This window comes from Bos taurus, chromosome 7, assembly GCF_002263795.3.
Source record: "Bos taurus isolate L1 Dominette 01449 registration number 42190680 breed Hereford chromosome 7, ARS-UCD2.0, whole genome shotgun sequence".
Taxonomy (NCBI): Eukaryota; Metazoa; Chordata; class Mammalia; order Artiodactyla; family Bovidae; genus Bos; species Bos taurus.
This window is the reverse complement of record NC_037334.1, coordinates 57,294,738-57,318,771: the sequence shown is the minus strand read 5'-3', so window position 1 is coordinate 57,318,771 and position 24,034 is coordinate 57,294,738. Positions and strand designations below refer to the sequence as shown.

The window sequence follows — 24,034 nt, the reverse complement described above, 5'->3', positions numbered from 1 at the left end:
ATTAAATTTTAAAATATGGAATTAGCTTATGTTGTTCATTCTTCAAAGGAATCTTATTCTAAATCTTTTTGCAATGCTAGTACTCACTTCTTAATTTCTGTTATAACCTTGAATTTTCATAGATAGCACATTTATTCAACAAATTATGGAGTGCTTATTAATATTGTTTCGGACACTGTGTTAAGCACTTGAAATAGAGTGGTGAGCAACATGGCTGTCTTTCATGTAGGATTCATCCTTAGAGTTAACAAGACAATGAGAGCCGCCCGGACCTAGTGAATGAAGGCAGTCATGAAGCTATATCTGAAGGATCTTGATTGGGAGGGATTATATAGGCTTTTGCTAACAACCGTGTTCGTGTAAATGCTTTGAAGTTCAGAACCCTAAACAGTCATTCTTTATGGTTCTGATGAGAGGAATGTACAGTGTAGTTGGCTGCTGTTGTCTTTCTAGTGTAACACTGAATTGTGATTGCAGACCTTTCCCCTCAATGTGCAATTTTCTTGAATTTTTCTTCTCTAGGAACATTTTTCTATTGTTTCTGGTGTCCATGTCTCTATAAGGTATGCTTCAGAGGCTCCTAAGACCCTGAAGATGCAGAGCAGTAGGGAGGCAATCACCAGCCAAGCCCTGCCTTGTTCACTAGATTCCATTTGGCCACATAGGGAAGAGGCAGTACCATTCTCCTGCTGTAATCAAAGAAGTCCATCTGTAATCAAGAAGTCCTGTAATCAAAGAGTAGGAGACTTCTAGAAATTGTGAAAATCCTTAGAGGCTTGGGACAACTTAGCATAGCTTAAACTTTAGAAAACCATCTTTTATTAGGTGGTTTCAAGCATGATCTCTGGGCTTAAATACCTTCTGTCTCTGTTCTCAGGTTCTGGGACTCATGTCTTCTTGCTGAATTGGACCAGCAGCCTTGGGGGTGATGAGAGGCCCCTCCCTATCACTTCTCAGCTACAAGGCATGGCTGAAATATGTAGCTTCTGAGTCCCCTTAAGGAAAGGTCAAGTGATGCTTAGCTAGATAAATGTTTGCTAGAATTAACTCTTAAAGGGATTTTTCCGCCAAAGAGAAGTTTTCTTTTAATTTAACTTACACTATATCTTCAGCAGTATCTCCTTTCATGTTAGTAAGATGGCCTTGCCCACGGTTAGGTGTGTACCTGTCTTTAAAGAAATAAGATGTCTGTCAGTTACACTGCTATGACCTCAGGTTCCAGAATATCAAGGCAACATTCTTTAGGTGTTTCATTTTGAATTGAACCTAAGTTTAGAATCAGTCAGCTTATTGTTGAAGGGAAAAAGGATATCCCAAGTGACAAGAAAATACCTGTTAACTATGGATTGGTTTGGAAATTGCTTCTCTAAATTTCCTGAGGATGTTTCCTTTCTCAACACACATGCACCTCTGTTGCTTTCACTCATGTCATCTGAAGATGAACAACATTTTATCTCCAACCTGAGGTACGAAGTAGGGTGATTTTACCCCCAACTTTCGCTCTTTGGTTGGAATATCAAATCAATCTGTTCTTATAAGGAGCCAGGAAAAAGAAAACTGGGCTCAGGAAGAAAGTAGCTGCTATCATTTCCCATGTGTACTTGAAACGGGGGCAACTGACTAGTTCTTCCTGGCCTTGCTTGGCTGGTGAAAAGAGAAGAGCTGACTTGGATGAAAGGGTGTCCGTCTGTTCTTAACTTAAAATGATGAACACTGATCAAGTGAAACTTTATTTCTGGTGGCTGCCAGTAATCTCCACCCTTTTGAAATAAAAACTCAAGAGTCTTGACTTTAGTTAAGAGTTTGAAATAATCAAGGAGGCCTCAGTGAAGGCAGAGTAAATTCTTAGTGCTGCAAGTCTCAGTAAGGCAGATGGTGACATGAACACCACCCACCCCCCGCCCCCAGTCAAAGCATCAGATGTGTGGGGACATGCAATGGGGAGTGTGTTTAGCTGCCCGAAGAGGTGAAGGTTAGAGTGAGGGTGAAATGGGGAAAGGCTGTGTATGTCATCCAGCTCTCAGCACTCACTTATTAGGAGCTGATAACGAGAATGACTGGAGTCAGCTTCCTGCCTTCCACCAGTTGAAGCCCCTCTCTGCTTCCCTTTCGGTGACCAACCTTCTTGGTCTGCCTGGGACTGTCCATCCTGGGAAAACCTTTAGGCCAAGGCAAAACCTTTAGGCCAAGGCAAACTGGAATGATTAGTCCCCCTGATTGAATTTTGAGGTATTTGGGTAGCATATGTGACCACTGAGAAACTGCCCCAGGTCTGCTTCCTCTGTTACTAGTTTCTCAGAAAACAGTACATACATGCAAGATCCTTAATTTAAATAATAACAGTAGCTGCTATCTACCATATGCCAAGTACCTGGTGTTTAATCCTTAGTGCAACTATGTAAGTAGGATATTTTAAATCCAGTTTTATGCAAGAGGAGACCAGAGCTAAGGGCTGGGGCAGTTCGTGTTTTCCAAGGTCAAACAACTAGGATGCAGCTGAGCCACATTGGACTTCAGTGTGTCTAAATCTAAGCTCTGTCCCCTTTGCACTAGTTGAAGAAGTTGCTGGATTTGATAGCAAACGGTTAGCTGCTCAGGTTGAGAAACTCTATGACCATCAGCTTTACCCACTGCTTCCAAACTCATTCCTCTTAATGGTAGTATAAGATTCTACCTATAGAATATAGAGTAATATACAGAGTTAAAAGCTGTGCATGCATGTGTGCTTAGTCATGTCCAGTTCTTTGCAAACCTTTGGACTGTGGCCCTCCAGGCTCCTCAGTCCATGGGATTCTCCAGGCAAGAATAGCAGAGGGGATTGCCATGCCCTCCTCCAGAGGATCTTCCTTACCCAGGATCTGAACCCATGTCTCCTGTGTCTTTTGCATTGGCTGGCGGGTTCTTTACCTGCTGAGCCATTGTGTGTGTGTGTGCTCAGTCGCGTCCAGCTCTTTGAGACCCTATGGACCATAGCCCATCAGGCTCCTCAGGCAAGAATACTGGAATGGGTTGCCATGTCCTCCTCCAGGGGATCTTCCCTACCCAGGGATCTAACCCTTGTCTCCTGTGTCTCTTCCATTGGCAGGTGGGTTCTTTACCGCTAGTGCCACCTAGGAAGCCCCCACTGAGCCACTGGGGAAGCCCAAAATCTGTGCAGTTCAGTTCAGTTCAGTCGCTCAGTTATGTCTGACTCTTTGTGACCCCAGGGACTGCAGCATGCTAGGCCTCCCTGTTCATCACCAATTCCCAGTTTACTCAAACTCATGTCCATTGAGTCGGTGATGCCATCCAACCACGTCATCCTCTGTCGTCCCCTTCTCCTCCTGTCATCAGTCTTTCCCAGCATCAGGGTCTTTTCAAATGAGTCAACTCTTTGCATCAGGTGGCCAAAGTATTGGAGTTTCAGCTTCAGCATCAGTCTTTCCAATGAATATTCAGGACTGATTTCCTTTAGGATGGACTGGTTGGATCTCCTTGCAGTCCAAGGGACTCTCAAGAGTCTTCTCCAACACCACAGTTCAAAAACATCAATTCTTCGGCACTAAGCTTTCTTTATAGTCCAACTCTCACATCCATACACGACTACTGGAAAAACCATAGCCTTGACTAGACGGACCTTTGTTGGCAAAGTAATGTCTGCTTTTTAATATGCTGTCTAGGTTGATCATAACTTTTTTTCCAAGGAGCAAGCATCTTTTAATTTCATGGCTGCAATCACTGACTGCAGTGATTTTGGACCCCAGAAAAATAAAGTCAGCCACTGTTTCCACTGTTTTCCCCATCTATTTGCCTTGAAGTGATGGGACTAGGTACCATGATCTTAGTTTTCTGAATGTTGAGTCTTAAGTCAACTTTTTCACTTCAGTAGTGTCCAAAATCTGTGCAGGAAGCTACAATAACTACTTTAGTTTAATACCTGTAGCAGCCCCTGAATAGCTATTCAATTTTTAAAGGAACTACGAAGTAACTGGCACATAGCAGATGCTCAGTTAAGAGTAGCTATGTTTATTTTAATTTTGACACATGAGCTATTATCTTGAAATGTTTTAGTTAATGCATGTCAATTCAAACATAAAAATGGCCAAAGATTCAGAATTATCCAAGGGAAGAAAATAATACAGTTCCTGAGTTCAAAATTAAGCAAACACATACAAACAAAAACCAACTTTTTTTTCCCCCCACCAAGGAAAAGCTATCTCAGTTATTTGATTTGGAATAGAGGAGAGGCTTCCTTGCCGTAATGAGGTGTTACACATATAATGCTGAGGTAGAAGCAGAAAATTCCCTTCTAGGGCTCCAAGCTATAAGTACATTTCTGGGGAAAATCTAATCTAGGGCTCAGCTCTAAGAAATTCCTTTACTAAAATCATTGTAAATTCTTAGTGTAATAGTGGAAGTCCCAACTTGGAGGGATTACGTTAAGAGGTAAATGCACTGGGTTGTGTGGAGGCATGTAAGAAGCTTTTAGGCTACTCTCAATAAAAACTTGATGTTTTTATGTAATCAGTTCATACCTGAGAGTTGTGCCTTTACTAGAGAATGAAACACAGTTATGGTTACAAAATTTATAGCTATATTTGAGGAGGAGACTCATAAGAGATATAACTTGTTGAAGGTGAAAGAGGAGAGTGAAAAGGCTGGTTTATAACTCAACATTCAAAAAACTAAGATCATGGCATCCAGTCCCATCACTTTAGGGCAAATAGAAGGGGAAAAAGTAGAAGCAGTGATAGATTTTCTTTTCTTCACTGTGGACAGTGACTGCAGCCATGATGTTAAAAGACGCTTACTCCTTTGGAAGGAAAGTTAGGACAAACCTAGACAGCATATTAAAAAGCAGTCATTAGTTTGCCAACAAAGGCCCATCTAGTCAAAGCTGTGTTTTTTCCAGTAGTCACGTACAGATGCAAGAGTTGGACCATAAAGCAGGTTGAAGGCCGAAGAATTGATGTTTTTGAACTGTGATGTTGGAGAAGACCTTTGAGAGTCCTTTGGATTGCAAGGAGATCAAACCAGTCAGGCCTAAAGGAAATCAACCCTGAATATTCATTGGAAGGACTGATGCTGAAGCTGAAGCTCCAATACTTTGGCCACCTGATGTGAAAAGCCAACTCATTGAAAAAGACCCTGATGCTGAGAAAGACTGAAGGCAAGAGGAGAAGGGGATGACAGGATGAGATGGTTAAATAGCATCACTGACTGAATGGACATGAAATTTAAGCAAACTCTGGGAAATAGTGAAGGACAGGGAAACCTGGCGTGCTGTAGTCCTTGGGGTTGCAAAGAGTTGGACGCAACTGAGCAACTGAACAATAATAACAATATATAACAGAAGAGATACGTGAATGCAGTTTTATCCAATTCAACAAATGTTGTGTACCCACTAGGTTTCAAGGAGTATGCTAGAGCCTGGGGATACAGGGAGAAAGCACAGGTGCCCCCTGGCCTCAGAGTCCACATGGAAGGAGAGGAGATAAGATATATATAGAGGTAGTTTTTCTAGGACCAGTCTGAAATCTTCATAGGGCCTTAGCCTGCTCAGACTTTCATAACAAAATACCACAGACTGGGTAGCTCAAAGAACAGATACTTTTCACAGTGCTTGAGGCTGGAAGTCTAAAATCAGCTTGCCAGCATGGTTGTGTCCTCTGAAGACTTCCTGATTTGCAGCTTTCTCATTGTGTTTTTACATGGCCTTTCCTTTCTTATAAGCCAGTAGTCCTAATGGACCAGGCTGCTGCTGCTACTGCTGCTAAGTCGCTTCAGTCATGTCCGACTCTGTGCGACCCCATAGATGGCAGCCCACCAGGCTCCTCTGTCCCTGGGATTCTCCAGGCAAGAACACTGGAGTGAGTTGCCATTTCCTTCTCCAATGCATGAAAATGAAAAGTGAAAGTGAAGTCACCCAGTCATACCCAACTATTAGTGACCTCATGGACTGCAGCCCACCAGCCTCCTCTGTCCATGGGATTTTCCAGGCAAGAGTACTGGAGTGGTGTGCCATTGCCTTCTCCAATGGACCAGGATCCCACCTCTATTTCTCATTTAACCTTAATTGTCTCCTCAAAGCCCTGTCTCAAAATGTGGGCACATTGGAGGCTAGCTAGGTGTTCAACATATGAATTTGGGAGGATATAATTCAGTCTATAACAATAGGCCCTAACCCACATCATAACAAATATATTAAAATGCACCCATACCAAATGTTATACCCATTATTATTATTTTGCTGCATAGTAAGTGAAAGAATTTTTATAATTCTGCTTTTGAAATTATTGGGCTCTCAGTAATTTATGATTGGCTGCTACTGCCTAGCAGTCAGTCATTTTTGGATTTTTTTTTTTTTTTTTACAAAATTAGAAAATCATCAACTGTTTTCAAATGTAATGAAATACTACATCTAAATTCCAAATTTGACCTTAATGAGATAGATACGATACTAGATTTTTATGTTTAATTGAGCATTAACTAATTTATACTTTGCAGTTTTTATATTTTGTAGCCAATATATTTTTTCCAGGTCTCAAACACTTCTGTAGGCTCTTGTAAAGCTTGCTAGGCCCTGTGCCTTGTCTATAATGTCAAATGGACGAAAGGGTGGGGATGTCTCTTAGCTCTGCTTCACACTGCTAGGTAGGTCACTCCTAACTTTCTTTGCTCTTCCAAACTCTGGTGTGGCTTTCCCAGCTGATGTGTCTCACTGGTACTATAGCCTGGCTGTGTTCTACGCACCCTTGTCCCTTCCACCCTACCTCATAGCCTGTTTTCCTTGCCATCTCTGTTACCCTGACATCACCATCTACCTGGTAGGAGACTCAGAAGCCATTGCAGTGACCATAAGTCTCCCAAGTCCACCTGTTTCAGGTTTTAAGCTGTTATCAGGATGACTACATGGGAATTGCCTGGAAACTTTGCATACCGATTTCTATGCCTCATCTCTGGAGTCCTGTATAGTGGTCTTGGGGCTTGGGTATAACAGGGCTTGGGAATTTTTTTTTTTTTAACAAGCTAATGTGCTGTCAGGTTTGAGGTGTGGACTTGGGCAATATTGGTGAAATGAAAAAAGAGATGTGGATCTTCATAACAAGAACAATGTTCCCTATATTAGGATAACATGAAATCCCATTGGCTTTAATGTTCCAAATCAGAGGTTCTCAAAGGACTCCCCAGCTGTTTCCCTAGTGCCCCCAGAGTGTTGCCTTAAGGATGTTCAGGAGCATTCTCTCCTGGCCTCTAGTCTTTGTGTTCCAGAATAGGAAATGACAGCCCACTCCAGTATTCTTGCCTGGGAAACCTCACAAACAGAGGAGCCTGGCAGGCTATAGTCTGTGGGGTCACAAAGAGTCAGCCATGATTTAGCGACTGAGCATGCATGCCCTGTAACAACAGTTATTACAGGAAGAAATTCTGCTGTCTCTTTATTTTCTCTCAAGTATGAGGCAGGCTCTTTATTTCTTCATAACACATCAGAGACCAAGTGCAAACTCATAATGAAGCTTGCTAAAAGCGCAGAGCAAAACAATAACTCCTGTTATGTATAGGCTCAGATGCATTTTCAGCCCCTCTACCCTACTCTTGACCTGCCCCTTCCAAGGCCAGACAACAGCTTATCCTTCACTCTAGCACTCATTCCAGATATATCTCTATGGTAAGAGTTCAGGCAAAACTAACTTTCAGTCCAAGAAAGAGATGGAAATATTTTCCTCACCTCACTGTTGAAGCCTGTCCCCTGGGCCTGGTTTTTTATTTCAGAATGATTGAGCAGAATAGCTGCGCCCTTCAGGCAAAAGCAAACCAAAGTTGTACTTTGTGGCTGCACTAGGACAATCCTACATACAGTAGTATGGTATCGAGATATATTCTAAGGTCCAGATTATTCACTTAAATGATACCATCTGTTCAACTTCAGTAGCCTCGTCCAGATTTAGATGTACACTTAGTCTAATTCTTTGTCTTTTCAATAAAGGTTCAAAATCCTTGCAGTATAGTCTTCCTCATGGTCACCTTGTTACACATGCTCTGGGCACAGTAAATGAATTATGTGTCCTTCAGTTGATGTAATAACTGTATATGGTAGTTGGTAGTTTTTGCTCTTCTTAAATTTGAACAAACAGAAAGCAGAGAGGTTAAGCAGCTTAACCAAGGTCAAGCTTCCAGGAAGGGGCACACTGAGGTTTGAACAGAGGCCCCTTGGTTCCAAATCTGTGAATCTAACTATTATGAAACACAGAGAAGCATTGAGGTAGTAGACTGAATATTGAGTTTGAGTAATGGGACTTGGAATAGTAATGCCATTAATTAAAATGGGGCAAAAGATTGGAAGAGGTGGTATGATGGAGGAGGAGGGAGGGAAGTGGTAAGGTCAGCTTGGGCTATGGAACAAGAGCCACTGGGCATCATTGGGTCCTTGTCTGTTTATCACTCTGTCCTGGCTTGATGAGTATCTTTCTGAATCATCTTTGTTTCCAAGTTAATCACCATCCTTGACTCTCCAGGAGCTGTGCACCAGCCCAGGCTGTGGTGAAGCAGCCTGTCCGGGGAGCCAGCAGCAGGACAGCAATCACAGCCATTGTCCAGACTGGTGGGGACTGGAGCACTGGCCTCTTCAGTGTCTGCAGAGATAGGAGAATCTGTATGTTTTTTCTCTTCCTTTAAGTTCTTTACTATTTTCTTTCCTGAGACACCAGTAGGTAGAAAAACTACGTTAGGTCCAAGGACAGAAATTAAATGGTTTCAGACTAATTGGACTAATATTCTAGTGACTCAAATATACTCCTTGGCAGGAAGAATTTTGCTTTCAGTGATGTGGATGTTTTGAAAGAGTAAGTGGTAACTTAAACGATTTTTTAAATGACAAAATCCATTGTAAACAAAGATGCACAAAATGGGCTCCTTTGTCTGCAGCTGATGGAGCATAAATTATTATAGGTTTCTTGGTGAATGGCTAGTAATACCTGTAAAAACAACCTCAAGTGTAATGTAGCCTTTGACCTAGTAATTACATTTTTAGGCATTTAGTCTAAGGAAACAAATCATGTGCAAGGTTTTAGCAACATCATTAAAATTGGCAGCACTGGTTATTGTAGCAACAATCTAGAACAAACCAAGTATTCCATGGGGGCTTCCATACCATGAATTATTATACAGCCATGAAAAGTCATATTGTAGAATGATACTTACTGAGATGGAAAAATGTTGGGATACATTTTTAAGTTAAAGAATCAGATTGTAAAACCATACACATTAGACATTATTTGGGGGGAGGATATTTAGAGAAATATCTGGAAGGATACAAATACAAATGCTTACAGCAGTTGTCTCCAGATGGTATGCTAATGAATAATTTTTCTTTTCACTTATTTCTAGTATTTCTGTGAGGAAAGTGTATTACTCCCATAACAGTAAGACCAATCATAAAAAGAAGCTCCCTTTGTTGGCTGAAATCTTCAGATGCTGGTTTAGCTGTGAAGAAGCACCAGCAACACTGTCCTCTACTGCATGATTTTCCCCTGGGTTAAAGTTCAGAGCACTTGGATTCTATTTTTACCTTGGGACATTCTGACTGGATACCACCTGTCAGTATCCTTTTCCAGGACCTGATGCTCTCGCCCTAAGGAGTAACTTGGTCACAGAATCTTCTTTTTTGGGGTGTGGGGTGGGGGTGGTTTCCTTTGTGATGGATGAGGGCTAGTCTCTTAAGTTCAATAGACTTTAATATTTTCATGGCTTCTCACCCTGTAGAGGCCCAAACAAGATCTGAATTTGTCCTAAAGCCTCACAGGATATATCAACCAGAGAGCTCTGAGCCATTATCCAATCCAAGGCTTATTCATCTGGGTCTTGCTGAGTCAAAAGCTCTAAACCGTTTTTGGTGTTCTGATCATCCAAGCCCGAGCCTTCACTGTTTGCCTGGGCCTCACAGACAAGAGAGCTCCCAGCTCTAAACCATACCTTCTGTTGCTGTCCCTTTGACCATCTGACCCAGAGCCCAGCAGATTTCTTCCTGCCACTGCTACCCATGTGAACTCCTGACCAGACAATTATGGCAGCTGTTCTCTGATTCTGTCAGGATTCTTCCTGGTTCTTGTCCACACTCTCTGACTTCAGTTGTTACCCAGTATTGTAGTACAGAGAAGGCAGAATAACCATAGGGAGATATGGAGACCTTACCCCAATTTGGGAACTGGACGATTTTCCTTTCATAGCTTGTAGCTGGTGATTGGGAGTTGGGATATCAAGGCATTTCCAAGTAGAGCAAAGCTTGAAATATAATGTAGTGGTTAGGAGAACACATTTGTGTTGAGTATAGTCCTCGCCTTGAATCTTAACTTTGCCTCTTACTGGCAATTTGACCTTGAACAAATTCTCAGTCTTCATTTTTCCACCCCTAAAATGAGGGTAAATAAAGGTGCCCACCTTAAAGATTGTCAGGATTAAAGCAGATAATGCATAGTACCTACTCAAGAACACTGGTCTGGAACATAACTGGATCAGAGTCTTTTTTGGTTGCCTACTATATAGGGTTAAACACTGTCCCCTCAAAATTCCTGTTCACCTATAGGCTCTGCATGTGGCCTTATTTAGAAACAGTCTTGCATTGTTGTCACGTTAAAAAGAGGTTATGCTAGATTAGGGTGGGCTCTAATCCAATTTGGACACACACAAAGATTGCCATGTGAAGACAGGCACAGATTAAATAATGCATCTATAAGCCAGACACGGTCAGCGAGCGCCAGCAACCACCAAAGTTTGGAGACAAGCATGGAAAAGACTTTCCCCAGAGCTTCCAGAGGACCAACTCTGCCAACGCATTGACTTCAGACTTCTAGCCTCCAGAATTCTCCAGTGAGAGAATACTTTCTATTGTTTTGAGACGTCCAGTCTGTTGTATTTTGTTATGGCAGCCCTAGGAAATTAATACTGAAGCAAACATTGAATTTCATTAGGAGGCTATGGGGCAGTTCACAAAATCAGGAAATAAACGAAAACCTGTGCTTACGAGGGACAAGATGCATAATCAAGAGATAGTTGACAAACTGGTCAACTCCAAACATTTTAATCCTTATGCTTTCCTGTCTGAGAATTACTCTGTCAGCAATGGAGCCCAATTTGCCTAGCCTAATCATGCCTGCTGCTTGACCGGCCCAGGGCAGTTTGAGTGACAGTTCTCCCACTATGGCTGGCAATAGTGAAGGGGTATTTTCCTAAATTCACTACTGGGGTGTGTTACCATGAACACCCCCCTCCCCACGGCAATAATACACAGTAATGACCTTAGTAGAGCTCAGGTATTAATATTGTTATTATAAATTTTTATCTTCTAGTGTGTTGAGAGCAAAGAGTAGAATCAGGAGACTTAGACTAGCTGCTGCCTAATTCCAAGAGTACTTAAAAAAAGTTGATCAAAGAAGGGACCATTCACCACCCCCTCCGCCTTAAACATTGTTTCACTGCTTAGCTCTGCACCCCACCCCCAACAGTGTTCTCAAGACCCAGCACACTGGGTCTTCTGGGTCCCTGCTTGTCCATTTGAGAGCCCATTCGAGGGGCCAGCGAGGAAGGAAGGACATGTGAAGAATACAGTATTCTTTACAGTTGGATGTGACCTGCACAGGAGAGGCCATGGATATTATAGTACCAGGTGATCGCGAATGTTCTGTGTCCTAACTTATCTTCCCTGGATGGGCCTCTGCTTCATGACTGCTCATAGTGTCTCTAAGCTCATTGCCTCACCAGAAAATTTGAAGGCAGTATGACTTTATACACTGGTTGTCTGCACCGCAGTTCCCAGGATGCAGCTGGAGCACTAGTGCCACGAGTGGTGGATTTTTTCCTTTGTTTAAAAGGTCTACTTCAACCACAAAGTTTTATTTCAAGCAAATCACTGGGACAGTAGTTGTGACAACCTTCGAAAGAGAGATCTTCTTTCCATGACTTTGTTTCACATCAGGTTCCCATCCTGGGAACCGTTTTTTGCATTAAATGTTGAGAATGACTGCTACAATTTGTCATCCATTAAGCAAAGGGTACATTATGAGCAGTGATGATTTCCATTTATTTTTGACATTTTGATTCTTCATTTAATTGCGACTCTATTTTTTAAACTGCCTCCCTCTTCCCACCTCAGCTCTTTCATCTGAATTCACACTGCACAGGGATTAGAAATAGGTGCTTCTATGTCCTTTGAAGATGTGGCTTCTGAAAGCTCAGATGAGAAGATGAAGCCAAGATGAAATAAGTGGCTGTGAAATGGCTTCATGGGTGAAAGGCTGGCCATTCCAGCTGGGAATGTTTGTGATGTTGTCTCAGAGGAGGTTGATGTGGAAGGTGTAATCAACCTGGGTTTATAGTTCAGCCAGTATTTACCTATGTATAGTCATGTGATAGGTGTTATAGACATAATAGTGAATAAGACAGAGATGGTTTCTGAGAGGAGATAGGCAATAAGCAAATAGACAAATAATTGTAGTGGTGCTAAATGCCATGGAGGAAATAAACGGTGTTTTGAAAGGAAATTATAGGGGGTAAGTAAAGGATGGCATCTCTGGGGAACTGACTTAAGCTGATTCCTGAAAGATGGTAAACAGCCAGCCACTAAAACCACCTTCCCTGTGGAGGCACCACAAGTGTCAGGCAGCAAAGAGCTTTGTGTGGAGGAGGAATCATCAGATGCCCAAGGTGGGGAGGGGGAAGCAGGCCAGGAATTTCTCTTTGGTTTTCTGGAAGAGGAAGAGGCATGAAAAGGCTCCAGACTAGGAGTCACATCCCTGAACGGTATTTTGGGTACACTGTGTACCATCTGTAAGCAGTCACAACTGGTCATGCTAACTGGTCTTGCCCAGCAGAGATCTGACAAACAGGAGGCGCTTATGAATATTTCCTGAATGACAGACACATCAATGAATGAATTTTAACCTGTATTCTCACTTGCTTCCTTCTTTCCTGCACTTCACTGAAACAATCATACAAACACAATCAGAAGGGATATTGAGGTCACCTGATCTGGGCCCTCACCAGCTTGTCTAAGTTTCCCCTACAGGAGGCCTGGCAAGGACCTGACAGCCTTGGCTTTCTGAACATTTCTGGGGAGGAGGGCTCCTCTCCCTTGGAGCCTGCTCAGTGCTTAAAAAAATGGTTTTGAATAGATTAGCAGGCACATGGTACAAAATTCAAAAGTACCTGTCCCTTTAGTATATGAAGAGCAGGAAGTCCATCCCTGTTCTCCTATGCCGCCCAGTTCTTCCCAGAGCCCATCACTCTTACCTGAGCCCCAATGTAGTCTGTAAAGATATAAACCATTTTAATGAAGATAGATTAATTTTTTTTTATTAGAAAAGTATCATATCATCATGGGAATAAAGAAAAATATAAAAGGCTATAAAAGAAGAAAGCAGTACCCTATAATTCCAGCCACCAGAGATAAAGTGTTAATATTTCAGTATCTGTCCTTCCAGATTTTTTCTGTATATGTGGTATATATAATTGATGCAAATAATGGAATTATAAACACAATTCTGTGTTTTTATTTTGTTTTAATTTAACAATATAGGTGATCAGGCCATATCAGCTCTTCTGGAGCTAATATTTTAAATGGCTGCATAGATTCCATTGTATGAATGTACCATAATTCATTTATCTGCAGTTCTTACTAGCAGACCTTTTTGTGGTTTCCAGATGTTTTGCTATTCAAACCAGTGCTCTGTGAGTATACTCATATAGGCGCCATACGTGTGTCCGTTGATCTGTCGGGTAATTGCTGAGGAGTAAACCTGCTGGTCTGGAGAAGGCAATGGCACCCCACTCCAGTACTCTTGCCTGGAAAATCCCATGGATGGAGGAGCCTGGTAGGCTGCAGTCCACAGGGTCGCTAAGTCAGACACGACTGAACGACTTCACTTTGACTTTTCACTTTCATGCATTGGAGAAGGAAATGGCAACCCACTCCAGTGTTCTTGCCTGGAGAATCCCAGGGACGGGGGAGCCTGGTGGGCTGCTGTCTATGGGGTCACACAGAGTCGGACACGACTGAAGTGACCTAGCAGCAGCAGCAGCAAACCTGCTGGTCAGAGAGCACGTCCCATTTTACGTCTCCACCGATGTTGCCGAACAGCTCTCCATTTAGAAGCTGTACCAATTTACACTCCCACCCGCCTCAATGTATGAGCAAGCTCTATTCCTTTTTTAAGCATCTTTTTCTGTTAGATGATTCTGCTTTTTGTAATAACTGATCTGAAATGTGCCTCACTGCAGTTTCCACCCACCTTTCCTGCTTCTGCTCCCTGGGGCTCCACATGGTTCTGTGTGGCTCCTTTTTATCTTGACCCCTCTGTGAGTTAGAGGGATGAATAGTGAGCTACATTCCATGCTTGAGGGTGGAGTTCATGTCAGAGAACAGGCCAGGAATACTTAGGCAGTGGGAGCTGACATAACCACCAGGCCTTTGAGTGTAAGAGGAAGAGGCTGAATTTATGGCTTGGATCTTTCTTGACCCTCAGTTTCTTTAAAAAAAAAAAAATATATATATATATATATACACACACACACACATATCTATATTTATATGTATGTATTGGAATATATATCTGTGTCTGTATATATATATATATACATGCATATACAAATAACACATGAATATGCTTATTTTATTAAAAAATGAAACATTACAGAAAACAATCATGTCACTCTTTTTCATTTACATATACATCTATTAGTAATATATACTACTGCTTTGTAGCTCTTTAAACAAAGCATAAATGAATTATGCTATAATTTTATTATGCAGTTTGATTTTTTTAACTCAAAATATATCTTAGAGATTTATCCCTGTTGTTACTTAGTTTATCTTTCACTGCATTCTTAATCATTCCCTAGTATGATTTATACCATCATGATTTATTTATGCTTTTGTCTATCAATGTACACTTGTTTTAAATTTTAAGTCACAAATAATGCAGCAGTGGATATCCTTGTACCTGCCTCTTTGTGTGCATGTGTAAGCATTACTCTTATATGTGGAATTACTGGATCCAAGAGTATTTAAAAACTTTACTTGATTCAGCCAAGTTGCTTTCAAAAATGTGCCAACTCCACTCCCATCTGTGTGGGGAGTACCTATTTCTCTACGGTGTCCCACAACATTTGATATTAAAAAATTAAGAAAAATTCGGCATTCTTATTGGTAATAAATGGTTTCCGATTGTCAATATGCAATTCCCTGATTACTAATGATGTTGAACAACTTCTCATGTTTGTTATTGGCCGTTTGTGTTTCTTGTTGAGTAAATTACCTATTCATGTCTTATGTTCATTTTCTTCTTTTGTTTAATCCTTTATATATTGATTTGTAGGATTTCTGTGTATATTCTGGATCCTAAACCTTGGTCTATGGTATAGGTAGCAGAATTTCCTCTGAGAGTCTCCTTCAGACAAAGGATTCCATCATCCTGCCCTGAGCAAGGATCTTTCATTTCCTAAAGAAGCTGCATAATTTCAGCCTGTCCCACAGAAATAAATACCAAGTGGTGGTAGTGAGGGCACTGTCTTGGAACACATAACTCCAGAGTTGTTTACTAGATAAATACGTAAAACGTGAGATCATATGGCATATGTGTTATGTGTGGTAGTTGAGACTTTGGAGTCAGACTTATTTGAGTTCAAACGTGGCCTCTGCACCTTCCTAATAAATGTATGAACTTGGGCAAATAGCTTAAATCCTCTGGGCTTTAGATTGCTCATCTGTAAAATGGGCCTAGTAAGAGTAAATTTTATAGGATTGTTGTGAGAATTAAGTGAGTTAATACATGCAGAGTACTTTTAGCAGGGCTTGGCACATGGTAAAATCTGTAAATTACCAGCTGTTATGTAATAAAACTTTGGCTTTTATAGTGCTTTGTTTTTATTATATCTGGCTTCTGTCCAAAGGTAATTGAATTTTGGGTGTGTTTCCTCAGTATCTATTACTGCCTCATAATGAACACTAAGATAACGTGGCTATACAATGGGAAGGCTTAAAAATAAAATTAACAGCATGTGTTATTTAAAAATACGTATGAGTCATAAAAATAAGGTACAAGAATTCCAGTGCACAAAACAACATCTTTACAAAAGGCTTACGAAGGATGGTGGGCATTTCTTTGTCAAGTAAAGTGGTACAGCGCAGGCTATTGTGTAAACACAATTTATTATTCACTTAGCTTGCCAGCTTTATAATTATGCAACTTTGATTAATTTTTTATTTGCAGAGATACACACTACTGTATTTTGTAATTGATGCATAAAATTAGTTTTGGTTGACTTCTATGTACCATGATTTCAAAGTTCCCTAAATCAGGGCTGCATACCATATTACCACTCTGAACTCACGGTAAGTTCTTGGGCCACTTGCTATCCTCTGACCTGTTTGTACCAGTAGTCAGTGCTGTGTGGGGCCTGCTGATCTTGCTAAGAGTAATGATTTTTTTAAATGTGGGCTGAAACATCCTAGACTTAATCAAGGCTGAATTTAGTGTTTGCTTTGGGCCAAGTGATGACTGCAATACATAATCTAGCAATTATCTCAAGATTCCTGATGAAAGAGAGGAAACAGACCTTCTGTTCCTGGAAGGTAGGCTGCTCCTCATCCTCCTCCCACTCCAGCCTCATGCCCTTCGTGCGCATGTGCTCCCTCACCCCTTACATGAAATGGAAGAAGTCCAGAATCCAGGCACATTCCCTGGAGGTTATAAAATAAAACAGCATTCCTAGATTTCTGCTTCTTTGTCACTGAAACTGGGAGTGGGACTCTGTACTCCTGACTGTTGAAGAGGGAGGGAGGGATGAAGAGTCAGAGACTGGTCTTTGACAGGGTATTTTTTAAATTAATTTATTTTAATCAGAGGCTACTTACTTTATAATATTGTAGTGGTTTTTGCCACATTGACATGAATCAGCCATGGGTGTACATGTGTTCCCCATCCTGAACTCCTCTCCCACCTCCCTCCCCATCCCATCCTTCTGGGTCATCCCAGTGCACCAGCCCTGAGTACCCTGTCTCATGCATCGAACCTGGACTGGCAATCTGTTTCACATATGATAATATACATGTTTCAATGCTATTCTCTCAGATCATCCCACCCTCGCCGTCTCCCACAGAGTCCAAAAGACTGTTCTGTACATCTGTGTCTCTTTTGCTGTCTTGCATACAGGGTTATCGTTACCATCTTTGTAAATTCCATATATATGCATTAGTATGCTGTATTGGTGTTTTTCTTTCTGGTTTATTTCACTCTGTAAAATAGGCTCCCAGTTTCATCTACCTCATAAGAACTGATTCAAATGTGCTGTTTTTAATGGCTGAGTAATACTCCATTGTGTATATGTACCACGAATTTTAACCATTCGTCTGCTGAGGGACATCTAGGTTGCTTCCATGTCCTGGCTATTATAAACAGTGCTGCGATGAACATTGGGGTGCACGTGTCTCTTTCAATTCTGGTTTCCTCGGTGTGTATGCCCAGCAGTGGGATTGCTGGGCATATGGCAGTTCTATTTTCAGTTTTTTAAGGAATCTCCACACTGTTCTCCACAGTGGCTGTACTAGTTTGCATTCCCACCAACAGTGTAAGAGGGTTCCCTTTTCTCCACACCCTCTCCAGCATTTATTATTTGTAGACTTTTGGATAGCAGCCATTCTGACCTGCATAAGATGGTACCTCATTGTGGATTTGATTTGCATTTCTCTGATAATGAGTGATGTTGAGCATCTTTTCATGTGTTTGTTAGCCATCTGTATGTCTTCTTTGGAGAAATGTCTGTTTAGTTCTTTGGCCCATTTTTTGATTGGGTCGTTTATTTTTCTGAAATTGAGCTTCAGGAGTTGCTTGTATATTTTTGAGATTAATTCTTGTCAGTTGCTTCATTTGCTATTATTTTCTCCCGTTTGGAAGGTTCTCTTTTCACCTTGTTTAGTTTCCTTCGTTGTGCAAAAGCTTTTAAGTTTAATTAGGTCCCATTTGTTTATTTTTGCTTTTATTCCCATTACTCTGGGAGGTGGGTCATAGAGGATCCTGCTATGATTTATGTCGGAGAGGGTTTTGCCTATGTTTTCCTGTAGGAATTTTATAGTTTCTGGTCTTAAATTTAGATCTTTAATCCATTTTGAGTTTATTTTTGTGTATGGTGTTAGAAAGTGTTCTAGTTTCATTCTTTTACAAGTGGTTGACCAGTGTCCCCAGCACCACTTGTTAAAGAGATTGTCTTTTCTCCATTGTGTATTCTTGCCTCATTTGTCAAAGATAAGGTGTCCATGTAGCTGCTGCTGCTAAGTTGCTTCAGTTGTGTCCCACTCTGTGCGACCCCATAGACGGCAGCCCACCAGGCTCTGCTGTCCCTGGGATTCTCCAGGCAAGAACACTGGAGTGGGTTTCCATTTCCTTCTCCAATGTAAGAAAGTGAAAGTGAAGTTACTCAGTCATGTCCGACTCTTCGCGACCCCATGGACTGCAGCCCTCCAAGGCTCCTCCGTCCATGGGATTTTCCAGGCAAGAGTACTGGAGTGGGTTGCCATTGCCTTCTCTGAAGGTGTCCATAGGTGCATGGATTTATCTCTGGACTTTCTATTTTGTTCCATTGATCTGTATTTCTGTCTTTGTGCCAGTACCATACTGTCTTGATGACTGTAGCTTTGTAGTATAGCCTGAAGTCAGGCAGATTGATTCCTCCAGTTCCATTCTTCTTTCTCAAGATTGCTTTGGCTATTCGAGGTTTTTTGTATTTCCATACAAATTGTGAAATTACTTGTTCTAGTTCTGTGAAAAATACCATTGGTAGCTTGATAGGGGTAGCTTGATAGGGATTATATTGAATCTATAGATTGCTTTGGGTAGTATACTCATTTTGACTGTATTGATTCTTCTAATATGCTTATGTGAGCCTTTGTGTCTGTTGCACTATGAACAGTACCATGTAACACTCATCAGAATGAATAAGATAAAAAAAAAGACTGATGATAGCAAATGTTGGTGAGGCTGTGGAACAACAAACTCTCATATGTTGCTGGTGGGAATGTAAAGTGGCACAAATACTTTGAAGAACTCTTTGTGAATTTCTGGTTAAATTTACATCTGCCTCATGACCTAGCAATTCCACCTGCAGGAATCCACCCAAGTGAAATGGAAATGTCTATCCACATAAATACTTGTGTATGAATGTTCAAAGTACTTAACCATAATAGCAAAAAATGGAATTATCAGTTGGAAAATGGATAAATGATTTATAGAACATTTATACATTGGCGTTACTACTCAACAATAAAAAGAACAAAGTACAGATGCCTATAACAACAGAGATGAATCTCAAGAAACACGTGGTTGAACAAAAGACAGTTATGAAAGTAAACATGATTCATTTATATGAAGTTTGCAAAAAGGTAAAACCCCTTAATGGGAATAGAAATCAGAATAGTGATCACGTCTGGAGTGGGGTGGGAGGACTGGGATCATCCAGGAAGGGACACAAGGGAGCTCTGTGGGGTGAAGGCAGTGTTCTACATGTTTGGGTACTTCGGTGAATGTGATTGTCACAACTCATCCAACTCAACGTTTATGGTCTGTGGATTTTCTTGTATATAAATTATGCCTCAATTACATATTTATTGAATACATTTTTAAAGGTTATGGTTAATTTTTTTTTCTTTCATAGTTCAGATTACTTGTATTCATCAAGGTTGTCATCTTTTGGAATGATGTTAACATCTTAATCATTTACCAGAGATTTATAACCTGGAGTCCAATGATAGCTTTCAATGGATCCTTGAACCCTGTGAAACTGAATGCACAATTTTGCATTTCTGTGTGCATGTATTTTTCTTTCCCCTTAAAAGTTCATAGCTATCACCATATACACAAAAGGGTCCATGACCCCAAAATGTTTTTAAAACAGAACCATTGTGTTAATGGTTCATGCAGGATGTGTAGGGAATGGTATCAGTAAGTTAAAGATGAATGAATGAATAAATGATCAACTGTTTCCAGTACATGTTTGAGGAACCAAGCTTCTACTAGTTTACAGATTAAAACTGGCAGGTGTCAGTGGCTCCATGAAACTGCAAACATTAGAGAAACCTTTAGGCCTGAGAAATAGAATAAAGTCCTGATAAGAATAGCAGGCAGAATCAGTGTATCATAAAAGAGCTTTCAATCACATATATAAAAAAGATGGCTGCTATTCAAAAGTATTATATACTGTGTCTATTTTAAATATTGAAATTAGATAGATGAACATAATAGAAGTAACACATGTTTCAACTATAAAAATTTAATGCTTTTCTCTTGACAGTAGAAACAATTACTGTAGTGAATGTTAAAAGAATTGTAGCAGGTTCAGCTTTGCCAGTGTTTAACAAAAGAAGAAATTTTGATGTGGCTCAGTTATGGCAATTTTAATACACTGAATTTTGAGAATTGGTTATTCATCCTCAATCCCTGATTGTAGGGAGACAAAGCAGTATTAAATTGATGGCATAGGGTTGTAAATGCTCTTTGAGGTGTGATGTGGCTACAAGCACCTCTGAGAACCTTGACTTGCTTTTATGTGATTATTGACAGGTTTCTGTGGTCTTTTTTGTCCCATGTGTCTTGAGTGTGACATCGCCAGGCATTATGGAGAGTGTTTTTGTTGGCCATTGTTACCTGGGTCCACCTTTGCACTGAGAATTGGCACCAGAGAGAGACATAAAATACGGGTAAGTAAGTGTGTTTGGATGTATGTGTATATGAGAACCTGGATGGATGCCTTTCAAACCTGTGATTATTTTTATAAGTGAGGTGTGGGTGAGGATATTAAAAACACCATACATAGTGGAAGGCTTTGGGAAAGGAAAGGGAAGAAATTTCTCATTTCACTTGTTACTAGGATGTATATTAAACCAAAATGCCACATTTTGAAGGGTATTTCCAAGGGAGACCTATTATAGTTAGACTGTTGGCCAGTGAGCCACTTCTGTTTCTCTCTTGTTACATCAAGAGAAGACAGTTGTTGTTGTTTAGTCACCCAGTTGTGTCTGACTCTTTGCGGCCCTGAAGACTGCAGCACGCCAGGATTCCCTGATCCTCACCATCTCCCAAAGTTTGCCCAAGTTCATGTCCATTGCATTGGTGATACCATCCAGCCATCTCATCCTCTGTCATCTCCTCCTCCTGCGCTCAATCTTTCCAATGATGACAGGTGGACATGCACCAGATTTGAAGGATAAACTTGGGATAACCTCACTTAAAATGTAGGCTCTCTGGCATACTCAGAATTCACTTAGGGGATTCCCTGAGGACACTTCAAAGAACCAGACAATTTCTAGTGTGGTTGAGACTGCGGTACAAGGAGAGACTGAGGAGAGACAAGTCATACCTACTCAGATGTGTACAGATAAAAAGGCATCTTTTTATCTATTCTTGTGAAATGATCCCTAAGATGTATATTTAGCAAAAGAATATATATATATATATGTAAAATGTAATGTGTACATATCTATATATATCTGTATGCCTAGACTTAGAATTTATCTGGAAGTCTATATAAGAACTGCCCACAATGGTTGTGTCCTGACAGGTAACTGGGTGGCCAGGGGGATTTACTTTTTTACTTCCTCTCCCTTCTTACTGTGGGAATTTTGGATCACGTACACTTATTACTCCAGATAAGTAAATTAAATAATTAATTATAAATATTAAGTTCTAAGAGAAAAAAGAGATGTTGACAGAGAATTTTCTGTCAGTGAGACAGTGTTTTTCAAGTATGAAGCCTTGAGGGCTGGTCTCTGAATTGCAAGGATTGATTAGCAGTCGAGGTGCTTGGCACCCGAGTAACCCCAGTGGAATTGTGTCCATGGGCAATGACTTCAGGGTGGTGGTGGATCTTGGGAGCATTGGATGGGATGGACCATGAGGTAATACTGTGGAGGTCCCCAGGTAGTGGAACTGAGCCTGTGTGACGGCACCAGAACACACACGGTTTCTCCCCTAGGGTACCCTGTGTGAGGACTGGCTGGCAGTATATTGTTGCTGGCCTTGCTCCATCTGCCAGGTGGCCCGGGAACTCAAGGTGAGAACCTCCCAACTCTACGAAATCTATACGGCCCCTTCGACCAAAGAAACTATTATTTGACAGAGCAAGAAAACTCCTCCTTCCTCACTTCCCCACACCCTCCTCTTAAATCCCTCTTGGTGGAGAGATTGTTCTTAAGGTTTCCCTGAAGTAGTATGAAAATAAATGGTTTCCCACTACTGTGTTTACTGTTGTCCTTTCTTCACACATACCCCCTGATGAAAACACTTATTGGTCTGAAGTTGCTGTCCCAGCTCGGCCATGCTAGGCAGGTTAGAGAGGTAAGCTTTGTGCCCTCCACACCCTGCGTGGAGTTGGGAAGGTTGAATTCCACCCCCCATCTTCCCCTTTCACAAGGGATGTCTGGGAAGCTGGAAGAATTGTTATATGGCTTTCTTATGCTAAGCCTCTTTTCCCAAAGTATCGATGATGGGGCAGAAGATGGTTAATTAAATTTTAACGTTTTATTTTCTTATTTTTAAATTTTTATTGGAGTATGGTTGATTTACAATGCTGTGTTAGTTTCAGGTGTACAGCAAAGTGAATCACATAGGACTTGGACTGGGCCCTAAACACCACTGTAATATAGGAGCATTGTCCTTCCTTTGTCCTGACTCCTTCAATCCTGACTGCATAAAGGAGAGAGCCTCAGCTTGTTGCTGACTTTGAACAACTCCCCAGCACGTGTAAATCTTTAGCCCCAGACTCAAGGCCTTAGGTGGGCAGCTGTTGAATCGTGCCCCTCCCCCAACCCCTTCCTACCAAAGATATGTTTAAGTCCTAACTCCTGGTATATGTGAATGTGCCCTTATTTAGAAATAGTCTTGCAAATGTAATTAAGATGAGTCATTAGGGTGGGCCCTAGGCCAGTATAGCTATTGTCCTTACAAGAGGAGATGAGACACAAAGGTGGAGACACACATAGAGAAGACAGCTGTGTGAAGATGGAGGCAGAGACTGGAGTGATGCTACCACAAACCAAGGAGTGCCTGGGGGTACCTGAAGGTAGGAGTTGTTCAGTCGCTAAGTTGTGTCCAACTCTTTGCCACCCCATGGACTGCAGCACGCCAGGCTTCCCTGTCCTTCACTGTCTCCTGGAGTTTGCTCAAACTCATGTCCATCGATTTGGTGGTGCCATCCAACCATCTCATCCTCTGTTGCCCCCTTCTCCTCATGTCCTCAATCTTTCCCAGCATCAGGGTCTTTTCCGATCAGTCAGCTCTTCACATCAGGTGGCCAAAGTATTGGAGCTTCAGCTTTAGCATCAGCTGGGAGAGACAAGGGAATATCTTCTCCTAGAGGTTTCAGAGGGAGCACTGCCCAGCCAGCATCTTGATTTTGGACTTCCAGCCTCCAGAACTTTGAGAGGATACATTTACATTGTTCTAAGCCATCTGGTTTGTGTTTCTTTGTTACAGCAGCTGTAGGAAACTAGTTCACTCACCATCTACCATGTGAGTAGAATACTCTTGTTTTTGTTAGCATGGCAGCATAGAGCAGTGCTGAGGACCGTGGGGTCTGAAGCTGAACTGCCTCCTTTATTTACTAATTATGTAACTACAGGCAAATTTGCGAATCTGTCAGTACCTCAGTGTCTTCCTCTGTAAAATGACAGTACTAACTTCACAGGGTTGTGAGGATTTTAACAAGTTAAGACACTTAGCTCAATGTTCAGAAAGGAGCAAGGACTTGGTAAATATTAGCTAGCTACTATTACTATTACCTTATATTGATAGTAAATGATATACTTTTCCATTTACAGTTGGAATATAAAGTTTTCTATCAAGTTTTAGATTAAAATTAAGTTAATTAGAAGAAGAACATTAAGTAAATGATAATATAAATGGTTGGTGGATAGGGCAAATATTATGAAGGTGGTAAAACATGAATTGAGTGCTTGTATGTGCCAGGCACTATTCAAAGCACTCTACATATTTTAGGACATTTAATCCTTAATATT

At 41.1% G+C, this 24,034-nt stretch overlaps 1 protein-coding gene across 1 annotated transcript; it reads left to right on the top strand.

Moving 5' to 3' along the window:
- Positions 1–1,341: 1,341 nt before the first annotated feature.
- On the top strand, positions 1,342–22,134 carry PLAC8L1 (PLAC8 like 1). The gene is made up of 4 exons (NM_001193185.1): positions 1,342–1,466; positions 8,496–8,632; positions 20,583–20,719; positions 21,994–22,134. Exons 1-4 carry the CDS (start codon positions 1,342–1,344, stop codon positions 22,132–22,134), a joined length of 540 nt encoding a protein of 179 aa, NP_001180114.1.
- Positions 22,135–24,034: the final 1,900 nt, after the last annotated feature.

What these genes read in the sequence shown, in the direction of transcription:
- PLAC8L1 (NM_001193185.1), top strand. Translation starts at nt 1,342, where the DNA reads ATGGATTGGTTTGGAAATTGCTTCTCTAAATTTCCTGAGGATGTTTCC. An exon ending in CATTTTATCTCCAACCTGAG is followed by an intron (nt 1,467 to 8,495) that starts GTACGAAGTAGG and finishes TTGACTCTCCAG; the next exon opens with GAGCTGTGCACCAGCCCAGG. An exon ending in CTGCAGAGATAGGAGAATCT is followed by an intron (nt 8,633 to 20,582) that starts GTATGTTTTTTC and finishes GATTATTGACAG; the next exon opens with GTTTCTGTGGTCTTTTTTGT.